At 42.5% G+C, this 19,452-nt stretch overlaps 2 protein-coding genes across 6 annotated transcripts in view; one reads left to right on the plus strand and one right to left on the minus strand.

The window, feature by feature from the left end:
- TDRD9 (tudor domain containing 9) overlaps positions 1 to 19,452 on the minus strand; it is a 129,994-nt gene that overhangs the window by 106,598 nt on the left and 3,944 nt on the right. The window lies entirely within an intron of this gene.
- On the plus strand, positions 9,330 to 11,430 carry RD3L (RD3 like). Its single transcript, XM_055288075.1, has 3 exons — positions 9,330 to 9,767; positions 10,159 to 10,464; positions 10,758 to 11,430. The coding sequence occupies exons 2-3, from the start codon at positions 10,166 to 10,168 to the stop codon at positions 11,053 to 11,055; spliced, it is 597 nt and encodes a 198-aa protein (XP_055144050.1). The 5' UTR covers positions 9,330 to 9,767; positions 10,159 to 10,165; the 3' UTR covers positions 11,056 to 11,430.

Genomic DNA, 19,452 nt, shown 5'->3' on the forward strand with positions numbered 1-19,452 from the left:
GGGCATGGTGGCTCATGTCTGTAATCCCAGCACTTTGGGAGGATGAGGCGGGCAGATCACCTGAGGTCAGGAGTTTGAGACCAAAATGGTGAAACCCCGTCTCTACTAAAAATACAAAAATTAGCCAGGTGCAGTGGTGGATGCCTATAATCCCAGCTACTCGGGAGGCTGAGGCAGGAGAATCACTTGAACCCGGGAGGCGGAGGTTGCAGTGAGCTGAGATCCTGCCATGGCACTCCAGCATGGGTGACAGAGTGAGACCCTGTTTCAAAAATAAAATAAATTGGCAAAGCCAGCGTTGTTTAGAGCTTCTGTGTCTTCATGAGTCATAACCTTCAAAGTTATTGTTGCAATCACAAATATATGAGGTTGACCATCATGTTATGCATATTGCACGACTCTCTGGGTGTCATAACCAGAAGTAGTAAGAACATACATGAAATTGTTTATAATCAGAGGTCAAAGTAGAACTAAAACCAGGACCTGAACTGACTATATTTTGGATTGTTTTTGTTTGGAGGATTTACTCCCCTGAAAAACACTTCAATCTGCCAACTTCCTTTTTTTTTCTGAGACGGAGTCTCGCTCTGTCGCCCAGGCCGGAGTGCAGTGGCGCAATCTCGGCTCACTGCAAGCTCCGCCTCCCAGGTTCATGCCATTCTCCTGCCTCAGCCTCTCCGAGTAGCTGGGACTACAGGCGCCCGCCACCACGCCCGGCTAATTTTTTGTATTTTTAGTGGAGACGGGGTTTCACTGTGGTCTCGATCTCCTGACCTCGTGATCTGCCCGCCTCGGCCTCCCAAAGTGCTGGGATTACAAGCGTGAGCCACCGTGCCCGGCCTAATCTGCCAACTTCTACAAAGAATTCTTCTACTAGCAAAATGAATTACACATTGCAAGACATCATCATATAATCTCATCTAGACCCCTGCTTCATGGATTTTCACAGCAGATACATCCCTATGTTGTTTGCTTATGTGAGCCAAGAGGTCATTAAAATGCTATTCACGACACAGAAAGACTTCTCAATGGAAGCTGCTGTCCTAAACTTAGCCTCTGCTAGAAATGAATCATGCTATTCACAATTCTTTCAGCAAAGGTATCCTCCATCTTAACTATTTTTAAGTGTACAGTTCAGCGGTATTAAATACATTCATGTTATGCAACCTTCACCACCGTCCATCTCCAGAAATCTTCATCTTGTAAAACCATCTCTGCATCCACTAAACAGTAACTCCTCATTTCCCTCTATTCCTAGCCACCAACAAATACCACTCTACTTTCTGGCCCTATGATATTGACTCCTTTAGGGAATCTCATATAAGTGGAATCACAGAGTATTTGTCCTTTCAAGGATTTTTTTTTTTTTTGAGATGGAGTCTCACTCTGTCACAGGGTCTTGCTCTGTTGCCCAAGCTGGAGTGCAGTGGTGCAATTATAGCTCACTGCAGCCTTAAACTTCTGGGCTCATGCAATCCTCCCATCTCAGCCTCCCAAGCAGACGGAACTACAGGCACACTCCATAGTGCCTGCCTAAAGTATCTGTCCTTCTGTGACTGGCTTATTTAGCATAATGTCCTCAAGGTTCATCTATGTCAGAGCGTATGTCAGAATTTTCTTCCTTTTTAAGACTGAGTAATACTCCTTTGTATGGATATGGACACTCAGGTTGCTTCCATGTTTTAGCTATTGTGAATCATGATGTTATGAACACAGGTGTACAAACATCTCTTCAAGATCTTCCTTTAAACTTTTCTGGGTATATACCCAAAAGTGAAATTGCTGGATCATACAGTAATTCTATTTTTAATTTTTTGAAGATCCACCATACTGTTTTCCACAGCAGCCCCACCATTTTACATTCTCACCAATAGTACACAAGGGTTCCAATTTCTCCACATCCTCGCCAACTCCTGTTTTGCCGATTTTGAATCAACTTTTTTGCCGGCTGCAATGACTCACACCTATACTCCCAGCACTTTGGGAGGTGAAGGTGGGAGGATCACTTGAAACCAGGAGTTCAAGACCAGCCTGAGCAACATAGTAAGACCCTATCTCTACAAAAAAAATAAAAAAAAATAGCAGGTACACTGCTGCACACCTATAGTCCCAACTACTTGGAAGGCTGAGGCAGAAGGATCCCTTCAGCCTAGGAGGTCGAGACTGCAGTGAGCTATGATTGCACCACTGCACTCCAGCCTAGGCAACAGAGCAAGACCCCCCTCTTAAAAAAATAAAAATGTCTTTTTTCTTGTTGCATTTTGGGAAATCTCTATACATTCTATGTATTAATTCCTTTTCAGATACATGATTTGCAAATATTTCTCCATCTTGTGAGCTGCCTTTTTACTGCTGAGTTTTTTGATATACAAATCTTTCATCAAGTCCAATTTGTCTTTCTTCTTTTGTTGCCCCTGCCTTTGGTGTCATATCCAATAAATTATTGCCGATACAATGTGAAGTTTGTGGCCTCAGTTTTCTCCTAAGGGTTTTGCAGTTTTAGGTCTTACTTTTGAGCTTTAATCCATTTTAACTTAATTTTTGTATATGGTGTAAAGTAATAATCCAACTTCATTTTTTTGCCTGTGGATTTCCACTATTCTCAGCATCATTTGTTGAAAAGACTGTCCTGGCCAGGCACGGTGGCTCATGCCTGTAATTCCAGCACTTTGGGAGGCCAAGGCGGGTAGATCACGAGGTCAGGAGATCAAAACCATCCTGGCAAACATGGTGAAACCCCATCTCTACTAAAAATACAAAAAAATTAGCCGGGCATGGTGGTGGGTGCCTGTAGTCCCAGCTACTTGAGAGGCTGAGGTGGGAGAATCTCTTGAACCCAGGAGGCTGAGGCTGCAGTGAGCTGTGACCATGCCACTGCACTCTAGCCTAGGTGACAGAGCGAGACTCCATCTAAAAAAAAAAAAAAAAAGACTGTCCTTCTCCCCTTAATTGGTGTTGGCACCCTTACTGAAAATCATTGACCATGTATGTGAGGGTTTATTTATTTCTGGGCTCTCTACTCCATTGGTCTATGTGTCTTTATGCCAATACCATACTGTTTTGATTATTGTAGCTTTGTAGTAATTTAAAATCAGGAAATGTGAGTCTTCCAGCTTTGTACTTCTTTTTCAAGATTGTTTTGACTATTCAGGGTTCCTTGACATTCCATATGAATTTCAGGATGGATTTTTCTATTTATGAAAAAAAAGTCATTAGGATTTTGGCAGAGATTGCATTGAATCTGTAGATCACGTTGTGTGGTACTGACATTTTAACAATATTGTCTTCCAATCCATGAATAGAGGATGCACTTCCATTTATTTATGTTTTTAATTTCTTTCAGCAATGTTTTGCACTTCTCATTGTCCAGATTTTCACTTCTTTGGTTAATCCCTGAGTATTTTTTTTCTTTTTGATGCTATTACCAATAGAATAGTTTTGTAATTTCTTTTTTAGGTTGTTCATTGTTAGGGTATAGAAATGAGACTGAATTTTGTGTGTTAACTTTGTAGACTGCAACTTTGCTGAATTCAATTACTAGTTCTGACAGGTTTTTGTGGAATCTTTAGGGTTTTCTACATATAAAATTATATCATCCGCAAACAGAGATAACGTTACTTCTTCCTTTCCAACTTGGATGCATTTTATTTCTTAATCTTCCTTGATTGCTCTGGCTAGAAATTCTAGTACTAAGTTAAGTAAAAGTGGTGAAAGGAGGCAACCTCACCTTGTTCCTGATCTTAGAGGAAAAGCTTTCAACCTTTCATTGAGTATGATGTTAGTCGTGGGCTTTTCATATACGGCTTTTATTATGCTAGTAGTTTCCTTCCATTCCTAGTTTGTTGAGTGTTTTTAATATGAACAACTCCAAAGAAATGTACTTTTTACCTTAAGAAAAATGAACCAATAATCCACAACTTTTAATTCAGCAGCAAAATGAATTAAAAACAGCCTGGGCACAGTGGCTCATGCCTATAATCCCAGCACACTGGGAGGCTGAGGTGGGAGGATTGCTTGTGCCCAGGAGTTCAGGACCAGCCTGGGCAACATGGCGAGTGAGACCCAGTCTCTACCAAACATTTAAAAATTAGTCAGGCACAGGCCGGGCCCGGTGGCTCACGCTTGTAATCCCAGCACTTTGGGAGGCCGAGGCGGGCGGATCACGAGGTCAGGAGATCGAGACCACGGTGAAACCCTGTCTCTACTAAAAATACAAAAAATTAGCCGGGCGTGGTGGCGGGCACCTGTAGTCCCAGCTACTCGGAGAGGCTGCGGCAGGAGAATAGCGTGAACCCTGGAGGCAGAGCTTGCAGTGAGCCGAGATTGCACCACTGCACTCCAGCCTGGGCGACAGAGCGAGACTCCGTCTCAAAAAAAAAAAATTAGTCAGGCATGGTGGCACGTGCCTGAAGTCCCAGCTACTTGAAAGGCTGAGGTGGGAGAATCTCTTGAGCCCAGGAGGCTGAGGCTGCAGTGAGCTGTGACCATGCCACTGTACTCTAGCCTAGGTGACAGAGCAATACCTTGTCTCAAAAAAAGAAAAAAAAAAGATATGAGTCTTCCCACAATGAAAAATCCTTCTTTGATTGCAATCGAGTGCTGCTGAATACTATATAAAGCAGCCCTGATTGTAATATATAAAAAGTTGCCTTTCCTTCTTTCTTTCTTTCTCCTTCCTTCCTTCCCTCCCTCCCTCCCTCCCTCCTTTCTTTCTTTCTTTCTTTCTTCTTTTCCCTCTCGGGCCCAGGCTGCAATCTACTCGGCTTGCTGCTGCCCGCGCCGCGGACTCCCTGGGTCTGCCGGCGCGCGCCACCGCTGCCTGCCTTTTCTCCTTTCGCTTCAGGCACGCGTTCGCCATCTTGGCCACGCTGGTCGCCAGCTCCTCACGCCGAGTGCTCTGCCCGCCTCAGCCTCCCGAGCTACTGGAACTACAGACGGAGTCTCGCTCACCCAGTGCTCGGTGTTGCCCAGGCTGGAGTGCGGTGGCGTGGTCTGGCCTCGCGGCAGCCTCCGCCCCCCAGCCGCCCGCCTTGGCCTACCAGGGTGCTGGGATTGCAGCCCCTGCCCGGCCGCCGCCCCATCTGGGAGGTGGGGAGCGCCTCTGCCCGGCCGCCCCGTCTGGGAAGTGAGGAGCGCCTCTGCCCGGCCACCCACCGTCTGGGAAGTGAGGAGCGCCTCTGCCCGGCCACCCACCGTCTGGGAAGTGAGGAGCGCCTCTGCCCGGCTGCCCCATCTGGGAAGTGAGGAGTGCCTCTGCCCGGCCACCCATCGTCTGGGAGGTGAGGAGCGCCTCTGCCCGGCCACCCATCGTCTGGGAAGTGAGGAGCGCCTCTGCCCGACCACCTATCGTCTGGGAAGAAGTGAGGAGCGTCTCTGCCTGGCCGCTCCATCTGGGAAGTGAGGAGCTCCTCTGCCCGGCCGCCCTGTGTCTGGGTAGAAGTGAGGAGCTCCTCTGCCTGGCCTCTCCGTCTGGGAGGTCTACCACGGAGGCCAGAAGCAATGTGGGGGCTGGACGTGGTGGCTCACACCTGTGGTCCCGGCACTCTGGGGGGCGAGGCGGGTTGATCACTTCGGGCTAGGAGTTCGAGACCAGTCTGGCCAACTTGGCGAAACATGAAGAATACAACAGACAAACCAACCAACCAACTCAATGACAACAAAACAGGTCTACCCTGGAGTCGTACTCTAATTTTTTCTATTTTCTTCCCTTTCTGATCCTTTATCCCACTTTCTTTTTCTTCCTCCTCCTTCTCCCTCTTCTTTGTCAAATAGAGGATTGAGTTATTATCACTGATCCATATAAAGTCCCTCTCTCATTTATTTTAACTCCCACCCCCCATTTCTATTCCCCGACTTCCCATGTGCAACCTTCCTAATATGTTTGATACGCATCTTTTTGTTTGTATGTATTTTTAGAAAATGTTTATTGTTTTTGTATGCAAAAATTAATTAAAAAAAAAAAAAAGTTATGCCTGGCTCCTTAGCTTGCTTTTCAAGGTTCCAAAATTTTGTCTTTCTAAACTTTTCTCTTTTTACGTACTTCCTTACAGACCTTAAAATTTTACATAGACACATATATTATGCATGATATGGTCTTATTTCATTTTAAGTCTTAAAAAATTTAATACTTAGCTAACAAGGTGTAAACTAGAAAACTATGACAATGACCAAAAAGCAAAGGACCTAATAGCTTAAGCTTTATGTCGTCCACACAACATATCCTAGTACGTTTGCAATTCATCAGAAACAATACATTTATTCAACTCATTATAATGTAAGATAAATACAATCCAAGATACTTCCTTACCTTTACTTACAAATATTTATGTTCTCTATCTACACAGTAGTAGAAGAAATACTGTAATCAGAGAATTATTTGGGTCTCTACTTCAATCTGATAATCTCAGGAGACAGGACAAAATAAAATTTGTAAGGCAAGTAGCACACACTAAGTACTAGAAAAATTGGTTTACACAATTAAGTTCAAAGGAAGGTATACTCGATGTGAGTTAAGGTGGTAAGAAAAGTTCTGAAAAGGTCTTTGGTAATGGTTTCAATGGCAAGACAGGTGTCAAACAAGTAAGTGGAGAAGGAGGACTGCCTTCAAGAAGCTCTTCCAGTGGCTAGCTCATTCATCTCTAAATCTCTGTTAAAAGGACACCCCCTACCCAAAAAGGTCTTCTCTGACCTCCAGTTCTAAGTGGGAGAAGTGTTTCAAGTATATTAATAGATTATGACCATCTATAATTACCTTACTGGATGATTTGTGTACTTACAATTGTCTTCACATTTGGAGGCTTGCTCCTTGGGAGTAGGAACTAGGTCTGTCTTGTTCACTGCTACACCCCAGCCCCTAACTATCCAGGCCCTGGCAGACAGTCAACAGATATCTGTTAAGTGACTGAAAGTCAGCAATTATAGTAGAGGACAGAGCAGGATCTAACTGGAAAGCATTAGGAAAAAGGGAAAAGAAGCCGGGCGCGGTGGCTCACGCCTGTAATCCCAGCACTTTGGGAGGCCAAGGCAGGCAGATCACTTGAGGTCAGGAGTTCAAGACCAGCTGGCCAACATGGCAAAACCCCATCTCTACTAAAAATACAAAAATTAGCTGGGTGTGGTGGCGCACGCCTGTAATCCCAGCTACAAGGGAGGCTGAGGCACAACAATCACTTGAACTCAGGAGGCAGAGGTTGCAGTGAGCCGAGATCACGCCACTGCACTCCAGCCTGGGCGACAGAGCAAGACTACATCTCAAAAAAAAAAAGGTGGGGGGGAGTAGAGAGAGAACAGGAACACAGACCAAACCAGTCTTTCTATAAGTTTAACACTGAAGATAAATAAAATCAGAGTTCAAAGGAAAAGCAGGGCCAAGGAAGATGTTCACGTTGACCCTCAGGTTGAAGGAAAAAATGAGTTGGTATTTGAGCTGGTCCACGAAAAAGAGAATTACTATGTGGATACATGAAAAACACAAAGAAGCAGCTTTTCAGAAAAGAAAAAACAGTTGAACCAAAGCTGAAGGATCAGAAGTAAGCACGGCAAGTGTCAGGGGGCAATGTGGCCTGGCTGAAACAAAAGGTGTGCTCTGGGGTCGAGCAAGAAAGCAAGCCAGGTAAGGAGGGATAATGTAAGACTGCAGAGGGCCTTGAAGGAGGGATAATGTAAGACTGCAGAGGGCCTTGAACAGAAATTTGGCTTAAGTTCCATATCCAATATGTTCTGATATTTTTGTTACCATTTCAGAGGAAAAAAATTTATGCAGTAACAAGGAGGTTATTCAAAGGAGTATGCAGCAAGATTCGCTGTAATTTTAGTATAAAATTTGGTAGGACACTTCTGTCATGATAAACTTTACTCCTTTCCTTCTCCTAACAGTATATGCAATGTAACGTGAAAACCTTCTAGTTGACAATAATGAATCCTGACATCTGGCTTTTTCTAACATAGAAGCAATAGAAGCCGCAGGATGAGCACACACGTCACTCTTGACCATGCATGACATGCAAGTCTGATGTAAACCATGTCTATTCTTCATGGCTCATTTGAAAGGAAAAGCAACAGAAGAAACAAATACTATAAAAGGGAAAACCAGTATGCAGTCGTTTAACAGAGAACTGGAGAGTAAAAGACCTTTTATACTGTCTACTCTAGCAATAGCAAATTAGCACGGGCCAGTGCAGTGGCTCACGCCTGTAATCCCAGCACTTTAGGAGGCTGAGGCAGGAGGATTACTTGAGCCCAGTTTAGAGACCAGCCTGGGCAACACAGAGAGACCTTATTTCTAAAAAAAAAAAAAAAAAAAAAAAAAAAAAGAAATGTATGTGTGTGTGTATATGTATGTGTATTATATACGTGTGTATATTTATATATACATATATAATACATATACATGAGTATATATACCTATATGTGTGTATATATGTATATTACATGCATATATACATATATGTACATATATAAAATACATACATATATGTACATATATAAAACATGTATGTATATACATATGTGCATGTGTATGTATTTTTTTAAACTAGCCAGGCATGCCGTAGCATGCACCTGTGGTGGCATGCACCTATGGTCCTGGCTACTCAGGGAGCTGAGGTGGGAGGCTCACTTGAGCCCAGGAGGTCGAGGCTACAGTGAGCCTTGATCATGCCACTGCACTACAGCCTGGGTGACACAACGTGACTCTGTCTCAAAAAAAAAAAAGAAAGAAAGAAAAAAGAAATAGCACAATAACAACCATTACAAACCAATATGCACCTAAACAGTAAATGTAAGTTTTTCATCCTCAGCTCCAAAAACAAACACTAAAATGATTTTTCTATGATGAATTATAAGATTTTGTTTTGAACTTTGTATGTTCTTATGCCTCTATTTTTCCCTGACAACCAATTACTGCCTTATTACCATATTTTCAGAGATTATAAAGTATATTTTAAAGTTATCTAGCTAAGTGTTTATTATGTTCCCTAGCATTTTGACTTGCTTAAATATACAAATTTAACTATTTTGCAAGAAAAAACAAAATGAATACAAAATGTAACATTTGCTAAATATTTCACAATTATAATTCACATCAGCATTCTTTACCTATTTCGCTCAATTACAATGAGCTTTCTCAGAATGTATGTTCTGCAAATAGTCAAGTCTAATCTATTTTTCCTGTTTTCATTAGAGGGGACAGTGACCCGGCTTCCAAATGGCCTGAAAGTTAAGCTGAAGAATAAAAGCAACATGGTTATTTTTAGACCTCTACAGGCATAAAAATACAGCATTAAACTGTGACCTACAGCTATGCACAGCAAAGCATCACATCATGCGACAGTCTTCACTCTAGCTCGGAGCGCATCTGTGGTGCTTTAGACGACCATTCTTCATTTCATTACCAAAGACATGTCGGAATGCATTTAGGACCAGCATCCATAGCTGCTGGCATTTTTTTCAAATAGACTGAGCTACATTGAAAAGGCAGACCATTATATAACTTGTGAAGATTAAATAGTAAGTTATTTTTGTCATTTCTTCTAGCTTACTTACAAGGTGAATTAATAAGCATTCTCTCCAAATGAAGACATCACAGCCTCATTCCTAACACAGAAAGTTACTTATTTCAAATACAGTTTCAGTGGGTAAATAAGGTGCCGCATTCCTTCAACAGAGGACACATCTAGGAGAGCAAGATATGTCCAAGTGAAACACAGCTTCGTCACCAACTTCAGTCAACTCTTTGGCAACATCACATCAGCCCATCAACTTAACAGGTAAGCTTTAAACCTTTTCTGTCCAAAACATAAATCAAAAGTATTTGTAGGCAGCACTTGCCCCGACATTAATATTTTAAGTCTCATAAGAACTTTTCACAGCAAGTGTTAGTGTTATTTTCAGATATCATTCAGTCTATATGTTCTCTCTGACTTTGTATATCTAATTTCTGCTAAGCTACATAAAAGCATTTTCAAAGCTTGGTTTCTGCCACTGACCTAGTTAAAAATTAAGACGTTAATCCATGTTCTAATCTTACTTTGACCTACATAGCTAACCTGTGAAAAAAAATCATGCACTTTTCGGGCAAATTTATTGCAAAGAAACAAATATTTGCTCAGAAGAACCATAACATTTTGAGCAAATAAACAAGTGAAAATATTTCCACAGGCTAAAAATGCCACTTTTTGGCTGGATGAAATGGCCCAAAAACAATTCCTACAAACCCACACACTATCCTGGCTCAGACATAGTGACAAAGACTCTGTTTCGGGAATTAAAATGGCACCTAAAGGAGCGAGAGAGATTAATACAAGAAATTGAAAATGAACAAAAAGTGAAAAAAACAGGTGTGGATTACAGCTGGCTCAGAAACTACCAGAATCCCTACACAACTATCCCAGTGACTGAACAAAGACAACTTGAAGTTCTTTGCTCACAAGTTCAACCTTGCCAAACTGGAACTATTCTCAGCAGGTAAAAATACTATGTTCTCTTATGATTCTTGCTACTGCTAAGTCTAAGTTTCTCATATATTTTGACTAGAAATTGTATTCTATCATGTAAATTCTTTAACTGCCTAGACGTCTGGTGAGCAATTGTTTTAAATTACATTTAAAATTTCTTTACTAGAAGCATAATTTTAAAACAACATGCATAATACTCAAAAGGTGGGTAACTTGTATACATTATTCAAGCTGTATTTTGGAGATAAAGAGATATAACAAAAAATGTTCTAAACTGAATATTCATTACCACATTCCCTCTAGATTTCGAGAAGTTTTGGCAGAAAATGATGTGCTGCCATGGGAAATAGTCTACATCTTCAAGCAAGTTCTGAAAGACTTCCTAAGCAGCTCTGACAGAGGGAGTGAGCAAGAGGACCTGGAGGACTCAGGGAGCATGCACTGCCCTGCTCTTTCTGTGATCCCAGGTGACAACTCCAAGACGGCAGACAAAGATGAAATACCCACCATTTCCAGTTACGTAGACAAAAACACAAAGGACAGGTTCCCAGTGTTCTCACACAGAATATGGAACCTACCACATTATCACCCATCTAGTTAAGTTACTTACAACTAGAGGAGTTTTTATGACCACCTTAGAAGTCTTAATATGAAGAATAAGAAAAAGTGATGTGACTTCAAGTTTCTCTTTATTACAAGGTCAGTATCCTGTGGATGTATCCTATGTTTTAAACAGTATTCTTTTTTTAACCACTCTAAACATGCTATGTTTTCATTGAATAGTATGCTTTTAACTGTTTCCTAAGTATTTTGAAAAAATGTTTGAAGTATTTTCTTGTACCTCAAACCCACCTCACACGAACTAAAGCAACTTTAGTATGAAGTTTGACAAATTCTGTACAAAACTTAGATATTAACCTCGACTTTTATTCTACAATGAAGCTACATATAGAATTAAATAAATGATTAATATGAATCCTATCTTTACAATATAACAGAAATGAGAAGTCAACATCCCATTATGCGATCATTCTCAGCAGGGGACGGGAAGAAGGGCGGTGAGGGAAAAAATAACATGTAGTTTAAAAATGAAGCAGGGCTTTAACCCAACACTCAGCTTTGGTTTTAATCACAGTACTTTTAAGCTCAACATTAAGGGAACGTGTAATAAAACTCAGCTCTATCAGTAAAGATAAATAGACTGATTTAGCAACATGAGTAGCTGCTACTCTCAAAGAAAAACATTAACTGTTGGTGAATAATTTAAACTTATACTCTGGTGAAATAGCAAAATATTTAATATATAAAATCTGGCTTTTCATAACTTTATTAAAAGTAGGAAACTATATATTAGTCAGATTTTTTTTATATAAAGTGCTAGAATTCATTCTTAAAGGTAAGTCCAAGGAACCTAATTATAACTTTATATTTGAAGATTTACTGGTTTTCTTTCATCTAAAAAGAAAAAAATGTACGTATCAAAATTAGAACTAGCTGAGTGTAGTGGCACACACCTGTAGTCCCAGCTACTCCGAAGGTTGAGGCAGGAAGCTCACCGGAGCCCAGGAGTTAAAGGCTGCAGTGAGCTGTGATTGCACCACTGCACTCCAACCTGGGCAACAGAGAAAGATCTTTTCTCAAAAAAAAAAAAAAAAAAAAAAAAAACCAAAATACAAAGAAACACTTTTTTTCAAAAAGACTAGAACTAAATATACACTACAAAAAAAAATACCTTCTAACTTCATTCTCCCTGCATTCTTGGCCAACTCGTGTACCATTTTCACCTGAACTCAATTTGGTCTTAAATCCCAATCACATAATGCAACCCACCTGATCAGGGTTTAACAAGACAAACACGTCCCAAGTAGATTTAAAATAAAGACACCTCTCATTCCTGCTCTGAGATTTTCAGTTTTCCTACATACTACCTTTGGCTTCTTTAGCCACTGTAAGATTTCCTAGAGTGGAAACTGTGTGTGGGAGAGATAAATGTCCCGAAAAGTACACAACTGCTTATTGTGCAGTGAATAGAGTAAGTAGCAAACATGAGTTTTAAGAAAATATCACTGCCTTAATGGTGAGAACAAAATTTTCATTTAAAGAAATACGGAGAATGTGAAGTTTGTATATGAAGCCCAGTACCAGAATTGGTCATCCCACCATACATACCAGGAAATATATGCCATGAAGAGATGCAAATCATTTCCTTCACTCTCCAAAGCTCCACAAGCAGCCACTGGACAACACCATACCACTTGCAAGAGAGGGTCATCCTCTGTATTCAGACAGGGAGAAATAACTCCCGGCAAAAAGCTTCTGGTGACTGAAGCAGCTATGGACAGTTCAGGATGAAAACGAATCCTAGCCACTCTAAGTCACCCACATGCAATTAATTAATTTTCCACCCAAGCTTGAAAAAAGAAAGGAAAAATATATTAAGTTTTGAGTTTCCATCTCTCACTTTGTTGTTGGCAAACTTAATACTCATATCCTGTGAGAGTATTGGTATACGTAATTTAAAACTGCAGTTATTTCTGGAAAACCCATAAATCAAACAGAAATTTTAATACAAATAACTTCCAGAATAGTGACAAATCCATGTTTTTATACACTAGGCTATTTATAATACCTAAAGCTGGCAAAGGAATCAGGATCGAAAATATAAAGGGGGGCCAGGCATGGTGGCTCACACCTGTAATCCCAGCACTTTGGGAGGCCGAGGCGGGCGAATCACGAGGTCAAGAGATCGAGACCATCCTGGCCAACGCAGAGAAACCCCATCTCTACTGAAAATATAAAAATTAGCTGGGCATGGTGGCTGGCACCTGTAGTCCCAGCTACTCGGGAGGCTGAGGCAGGAGAATGGCGTGAACCCGGGAGGCAGAGGTTGCAGTGAGCCGAGATCAGGCCATTGCACTCCAGCCTGCGCAACAGGGCGAGACACCGTCTCAAAAAATAAATAAATAAATACACACACACACACACACACACACACACACACACGGGCACAGGTGGGAAGGGGATGACTGGAATGCTTCAGGTGTGTTTTATCAAGAAAAAGCAGCATTCGTTCAGGAGCTACAATATTTAGCTAAGGAATAGAAAGAATAAATGAATCCACATAAAAGCATTCTGCACAATCCCCGACATATAATAGGCTCTCGAGGTAGCATTACTAGCCAGCCCAATCCATTTAATAATATTAAAGTAATTCTCTCACATGCCAGGCACATACTAAGCACTATAAGTGCATTCTCATTTCATCGTAACCTTATAAAGTAGGTGACATTATTCCCATATGACAGATGAGCAAACTGCCTCAGATACGTCCAGTGGCTTGCTCAGTACAGCAATAACTGGCAGAGCAGAGATTCACATCTCCAGGCTGCCGTGTCCCTTCCCCAACTGAGCTCTGAGCTCCAAATGCACAGAACCAATTGCTTATGTGACACCTCCTCTTGGATGCTCACGGGCAACTTAAAATCAACATGTTCATCCTTCAGTATACTCCATTCAAAAAGAAAATTTAAAAAAAAAAAAAGAAAATTTAACATGTTCAAAACCAAAGTCATAGAGAATTTTTTGCGTTCTAAAGGAACAAACAGAATTCAAGAAAGGAACCAGCTAGTACCAATACACACACACACCCTCTAAAAGCACAATTCTTAAAACATTTCATCAACTAGTATTTTCTATCTCAGTAAATGACAGCACCACCCATCTACTCAATTCTACAAGCCAGAAATCTCAGAATCATTCTGGTCCCCCCTTGGGATGGAGAGGGGCCAAAAACACAATCAACTCCAAAGGTAACCAGCAGAGCTGGGTTCTGGCTATCAAAAACAAGACTGGATGGAGGCGGGAGTTCAGTACTTGGAGAAGGTTAAAAAGTTGTTTAAAAGACCAGAGAGACTGGGAAAGAAGGGAGGGGAGGGCTGCTTTAGCTACGGAGGTCACAGGAAACTTCTCTAAGGAGGTATCTGAACAGGGTCTCAAATGAAGAAAGGAGCCTGTCATGGGAAGGGAGCGATGGGAAGCACTGAATACAGAAGAGTCAGTGTGGAAGCTGCAAGGTGGGAATTAGCTTGCTATCTCCAAGACACAGAAAAAATGCCAATGTGACCAGAGCGCAGCAAGAGCAGCAGACGAGGAGATGCCCAATGGAGGAATGCTCGCCAAGACTAGATGCAGAGTCAGATGAAATTTTATCCTAACAGCAGTGGATGCCACAGGAGGTCACACATGCGCTCAAAGAACCTCAGGTGTGAAGGTTTACTCAAGAATTTGTTCATTCAACAATTTTTTTAAAGAGATAGGCTCTTGCTCTGTTGCCCAGACCTGCAGTGGTACAATCATAGCTCACTGCAGCCTTGAATTCCTAGCTTCAAGTGATCCTTCTGAGTCAGCCTGCCAAGCAGCTGGGACTACAGGCAGGCACCACAACACCCGGCTAAGTTTTTAATATTTTGTAGAGACAGGGTCTCCCTATATTGCCCAGGCTAGTCTCGAACTCCCAGCCTCAAGTGATCCTCCCACCTCAGCTTCCCAAAGCACTGGGGTTACAGGCATGAGCCACTATGCCAGGCCATCGTTCAACAAATATTAACTAAGCATCTACATCATGCCAGGCATTCTTCTAGGTGCTAGATTATTGGGGAGTAAGGTTGAAAAGTCAAGAGACAAAACATAGAAGGTTTCTGCAATAATCCAGGCAAGAGATGATAACAGTGGTTTGGTCTAGAGTGGTGACAATGTAAACTGTGAGAAGCACCCACATTCTGAAAATATTTTATAGTACACTTGCCAGGATATTGTGATTTGTATTGTTTGATTGTATACCTACATACACACTCTGATATGCTCCTTAGGAAAATCCACTATGGCCTGAGGAGTAAGACAGAGATTTATGATACAATCAAGACAGGAATGCATGAGGAAGCAACTCTCACCATGTCTAGAGTGAGGACATGACATACTGTAAGCATTCAATAACTGGGGTCTCCTAGGTTGAGCATGGTGGCTCATGCCCGTAATCCTAGCACTTTGGGAGGCCAAGGTGGGAAGATCACTTGAGCCCAGGAATTTGAGACCAGCCTGGGTAACAGAGTGAAATCCCGTGTCTCCAAAAACATTTTTTTTAATTCGTCAGGCATGGCAGCATGCATCTGTGGTCCCAGCTACTTAGGAGACTGAGGTGGGAGGATCAAGGGAGGATCACTTGGGCCCAGGAGGTCAAGGCTGCAGTGAAGCGTTATTGTGCCACTGCATTCCATGTGCGGCAACAGAGGGAGACCCTATCTGAAAATAATAATTATCTCCAGTAATTACCTTGCTTCCATTTTCACATGGTAAATAGGTAACATCACTCTGCCACACTTATCTACTACTCACCAAATGCCCTGCCTTCCCTCTTGTAAAAAAAAAATTACTATTATTATTATTGTGACCTCCTAGACCATTCATTCAAACGAATATCTGAGTTCCTACTATGTCAGGTACTGCACCAAGAGGTGGAGATTCCCTGATAATCTGTACCCTTAATAAGTTCTTATGTGGGAAAAATAACATACAAAATCACTCGCGTGAAAGTATTAAGATATGCATGTGCAGGGCACTAAGCAAGCTGTTGCTGACTAAAGTGGGCCTCACTCACCAGGTCTTCCTCTGACCACTTGTTCTCAGTCTGCTTTTCTCACTGCAACTCATCCACCTATAAACACTCAAGCACCCCAGGTGGGCCCTTCTCTCTACACCCACTCACTAGGATACATCCTAGTTAAGGGATCTCATCAGTCTCGAAGTTAAACTTCCCAACGTCTAGCTCTGCCAGACTTCCTTCCTCAACTCCAGACCGCCTACATGTATTACTGTGTAACAAGCATTTTAAAGTGAACACGTTCAAAATCAATCCTGGTATCCCCCCACAAACTAATTCCTCCTGCAGTCTCGCCTTCCTTACCTGAAGGCAACACCTGTCACTTGCTAGGCCAGAAACCTTGGTGTCACCTGTGATTGCTCCCCCACTCACATCCTATACTTGCACCAGCTACAGAGTCCTTGCCTCTAGCTTAAGAACATGTCCCAAACGCCACCACTGCTTACCACACCCCACATCCTCCACTCTCAGCTACCTAACTGGTCTAAGCCACCATCCTATCTCTTGTTTGAATGATGTGTCGTAGTTCTCTAAAGAAACAGAATCAACAAGATGTGGAGAAAAATTTATTTTAAGGAATTAGCTCACATAGCTGTAGAGGTACAAGTCCAAAATCTGCAGGATAGGCCAGCTAGCTGGAGACCCAGGGAAGGGTTGCAGTCCAAGCCCAAAGTCAGTCGGCTGACACAGTTTCTTCTTGCTCAGGGAAGATCAGTCTTCGCTGCATTCAGGTCTTCAACTGACAACGAGGCCCTCCTACCTCAGGGAGCATCATCTGCTTTACCCAAAGTCCACAGATTTGTAATGTTAGTCTCATCTAAAAAACACCTTTAAAAAACATCCACAGTAGTGTCTGACCAAACATCTGGGCACTGTCGCCCAGCCAAGTTGACACACAAAGTTAACCATCACAGAGGACATCAAGAGATTCTTCCCTGACCACTCTGTTCCTGTCCTTGCCCCACTTCAATCCACTCACCTCTGTCGCCCAGGCTGGAGTGCAGTGGCACCATCTCAGCTCACTGCAAGCTCCGCCTTCCAGGTTCACACCATTCTCCTGCCTCAGCCTCCCGAGTAGCTGGGACTACAGGCGCCCACCACCACGCCCAGCTAATTTTTTGTATTTTTAGTAGAGACGGGATTTCACCATATTAGCCAGGATGGTCTCGATCTCCTGACTTCGTGATCCACCCGCCTCGGCCTCCCAAAGTGCTGGGATTACAGGCATGAGCCACCATGCTCGGCTAGGACATACCTCTTGATCTCCTGTTAGCTCCGTGACCACACCTATTCTCTCCCTTTCAATCACTCTACTCCAGCTGCACATAGTACATACAGAGGACATGCATCAGCACTTTTTTAGTCAATGGGAAAATTACTTAATAAACGAAACCTGTTAAACGACCAAAAGGTCTTTTAAAAATGTGGACTTTGGCCAGGGCAGTGGCTCATTCCTATAATCTCAGCATTTTGGGAGGCTCAGAAGAGAGGACTGCTTGAGCCCAGGAGTTTGACACCAGCATAGGCAACATAGTGAGACACCATCTTTACAAAAAATAGAAAATAAATTAGCCAGGCATGCTGGCATGTGCCTGTAGTCCCAGCTACTTGGGAGGCTGAGGCAGGAAAATTGCTTGAGCACAGGAGTTCAAGGCTGCAGCAAGCTATGCACAGCAGCACTGCACTCCAGCCTGGGTGACAGAGCAAAAAAAAAAAAAAAAAAATGTGGATTTTCCGGGTGAACAGAAAATAGGAATTCTTGGAGAGTTACAGAGTCATACACTAACATCTATGTGAGGCCTGAATACCAAAAGGCAACAAGACAAAAAGAAAAAAAGCAATATGCCTTGGAGTCCAACACACCCATTCTACAATATAATAGGTATGTGGACTTAGGACAAAGTAAACTTCAACTGCTCTGATCTTAACTTCCCCTGTCTATCAGAAGGGCCAAGGTGGCTCATTTCCTGTGTCACCTGACACAATGCCCAATACAGCAGGCATTCAACTTCAGTAAGATAACAAGTGCAAAAACCAAGACTTAGGGACCTGGGCCAGATGCGGTGGCCCACACCTGTAATCCCAGCACTTTGGGAGGCCGAGGCAGGCAGATTGCTTGAGCTCAGGAGTTTGAGACAAGCCTGGGCAACATGGCAAAACCCTGTCTCTATTTTTTTAAATAATATTTTTTTAAAATAATAATAGTAAAATAAAATAAATTAGGGAACTAGAAGTAATCACCAGATAGTGGAAATCTGAAAGCTTCCTATGATGAAGGCTTCCCAAAGACAAAGAACATTTTAATAAGGTGTTGAACAGTCAAAGACACAAAAGCAAGAATTAAGTAAGACCTTCATGAGCCAGGTGTTAATGTGAGCTGTGAAGACAGGAAAGTCCATGGCAGAAAGCACAAAGAAACACAAGGCAGAAGGAAGCTGGGGGTGACGCAAGGCTCCCAGCCATGGGCTGCAACCCACAGGAAAGCTGGTGCTACACACTGGAGAATGCTCAAAATGGTATATCACAGCCACTGAGGTTTTCTTCTTCATATGCCAAGGTGAAGACACAAGAATGTAAGGATAACAGAAAGAATAATCACCATCAAAGAGTAAAATACAGTACCATGTGGAAAGGGAGACATGGGGAAATCCGTAAAAATCACTGGAAACAAAATTTATAAATCTTCCCTACAGGCACTCCAGCAACACCTTCATCGCGGAGTAAGATTCATGCTGGGACCCACAGGCGCCCACACCATCTCCGGCAATTCTTCTCTGAACTACCTATGAGGTAGTCTGGTATTTTCTATTTATTTTTTAATGCTGGTGGTCACTACTCATTAAGCTGATTAAAAAAAAATTGCCCATGTTCTTCTGCTGATTTAAGCTGATTTAATCAGTAAGCTGATTTAACAACACTCTCGCAGACCGACTGCAGTGACTTGGTGTACACTAATTTTACCATTGAGTGACTATCTCTAACAAATACATTTTAACTGTGCAACACCCTATGCTTATAAAAGCCATCCCTCCCGGCCGGGCGCAGTACCTCACGCCTGTAATCCCAGCACTTTGGGAGGCCGAGGCGGGCGGATCACGAGGTCAGGAGATCGAGACCATCCTGGCTAACATGGTGAAACCCCGTCTCTACTAAAAATACAAAAAATTAGCCGGCTGTGGTAGCTGGCGCCTGTAGTCTCAGCTACTCGGGAGCCTGAGGCAGCAGAATGGCGTCAACCCGGGAGGCAGAGCTTGCAGTGAGCCGAGATGGCGCCACTGCACTCCAGCCTGGGCGACAGAGCGAGACTCCGTCTCAAAAAAAAAAAAAAAAGCCATCCCTCCC

Source organism: Symphalangus syndactylus, chromosome 8, assembly GCF_028878055.3.
Source record: "Symphalangus syndactylus isolate Jambi chromosome 8, NHGRI_mSymSyn1-v2.1_pri, whole genome shotgun sequence".
In the NCBI taxonomy this organism is placed as follows: Eukaryota; Metazoa; Chordata; class Mammalia; order Primates; family Hylobatidae; genus Symphalangus; species Symphalangus syndactylus.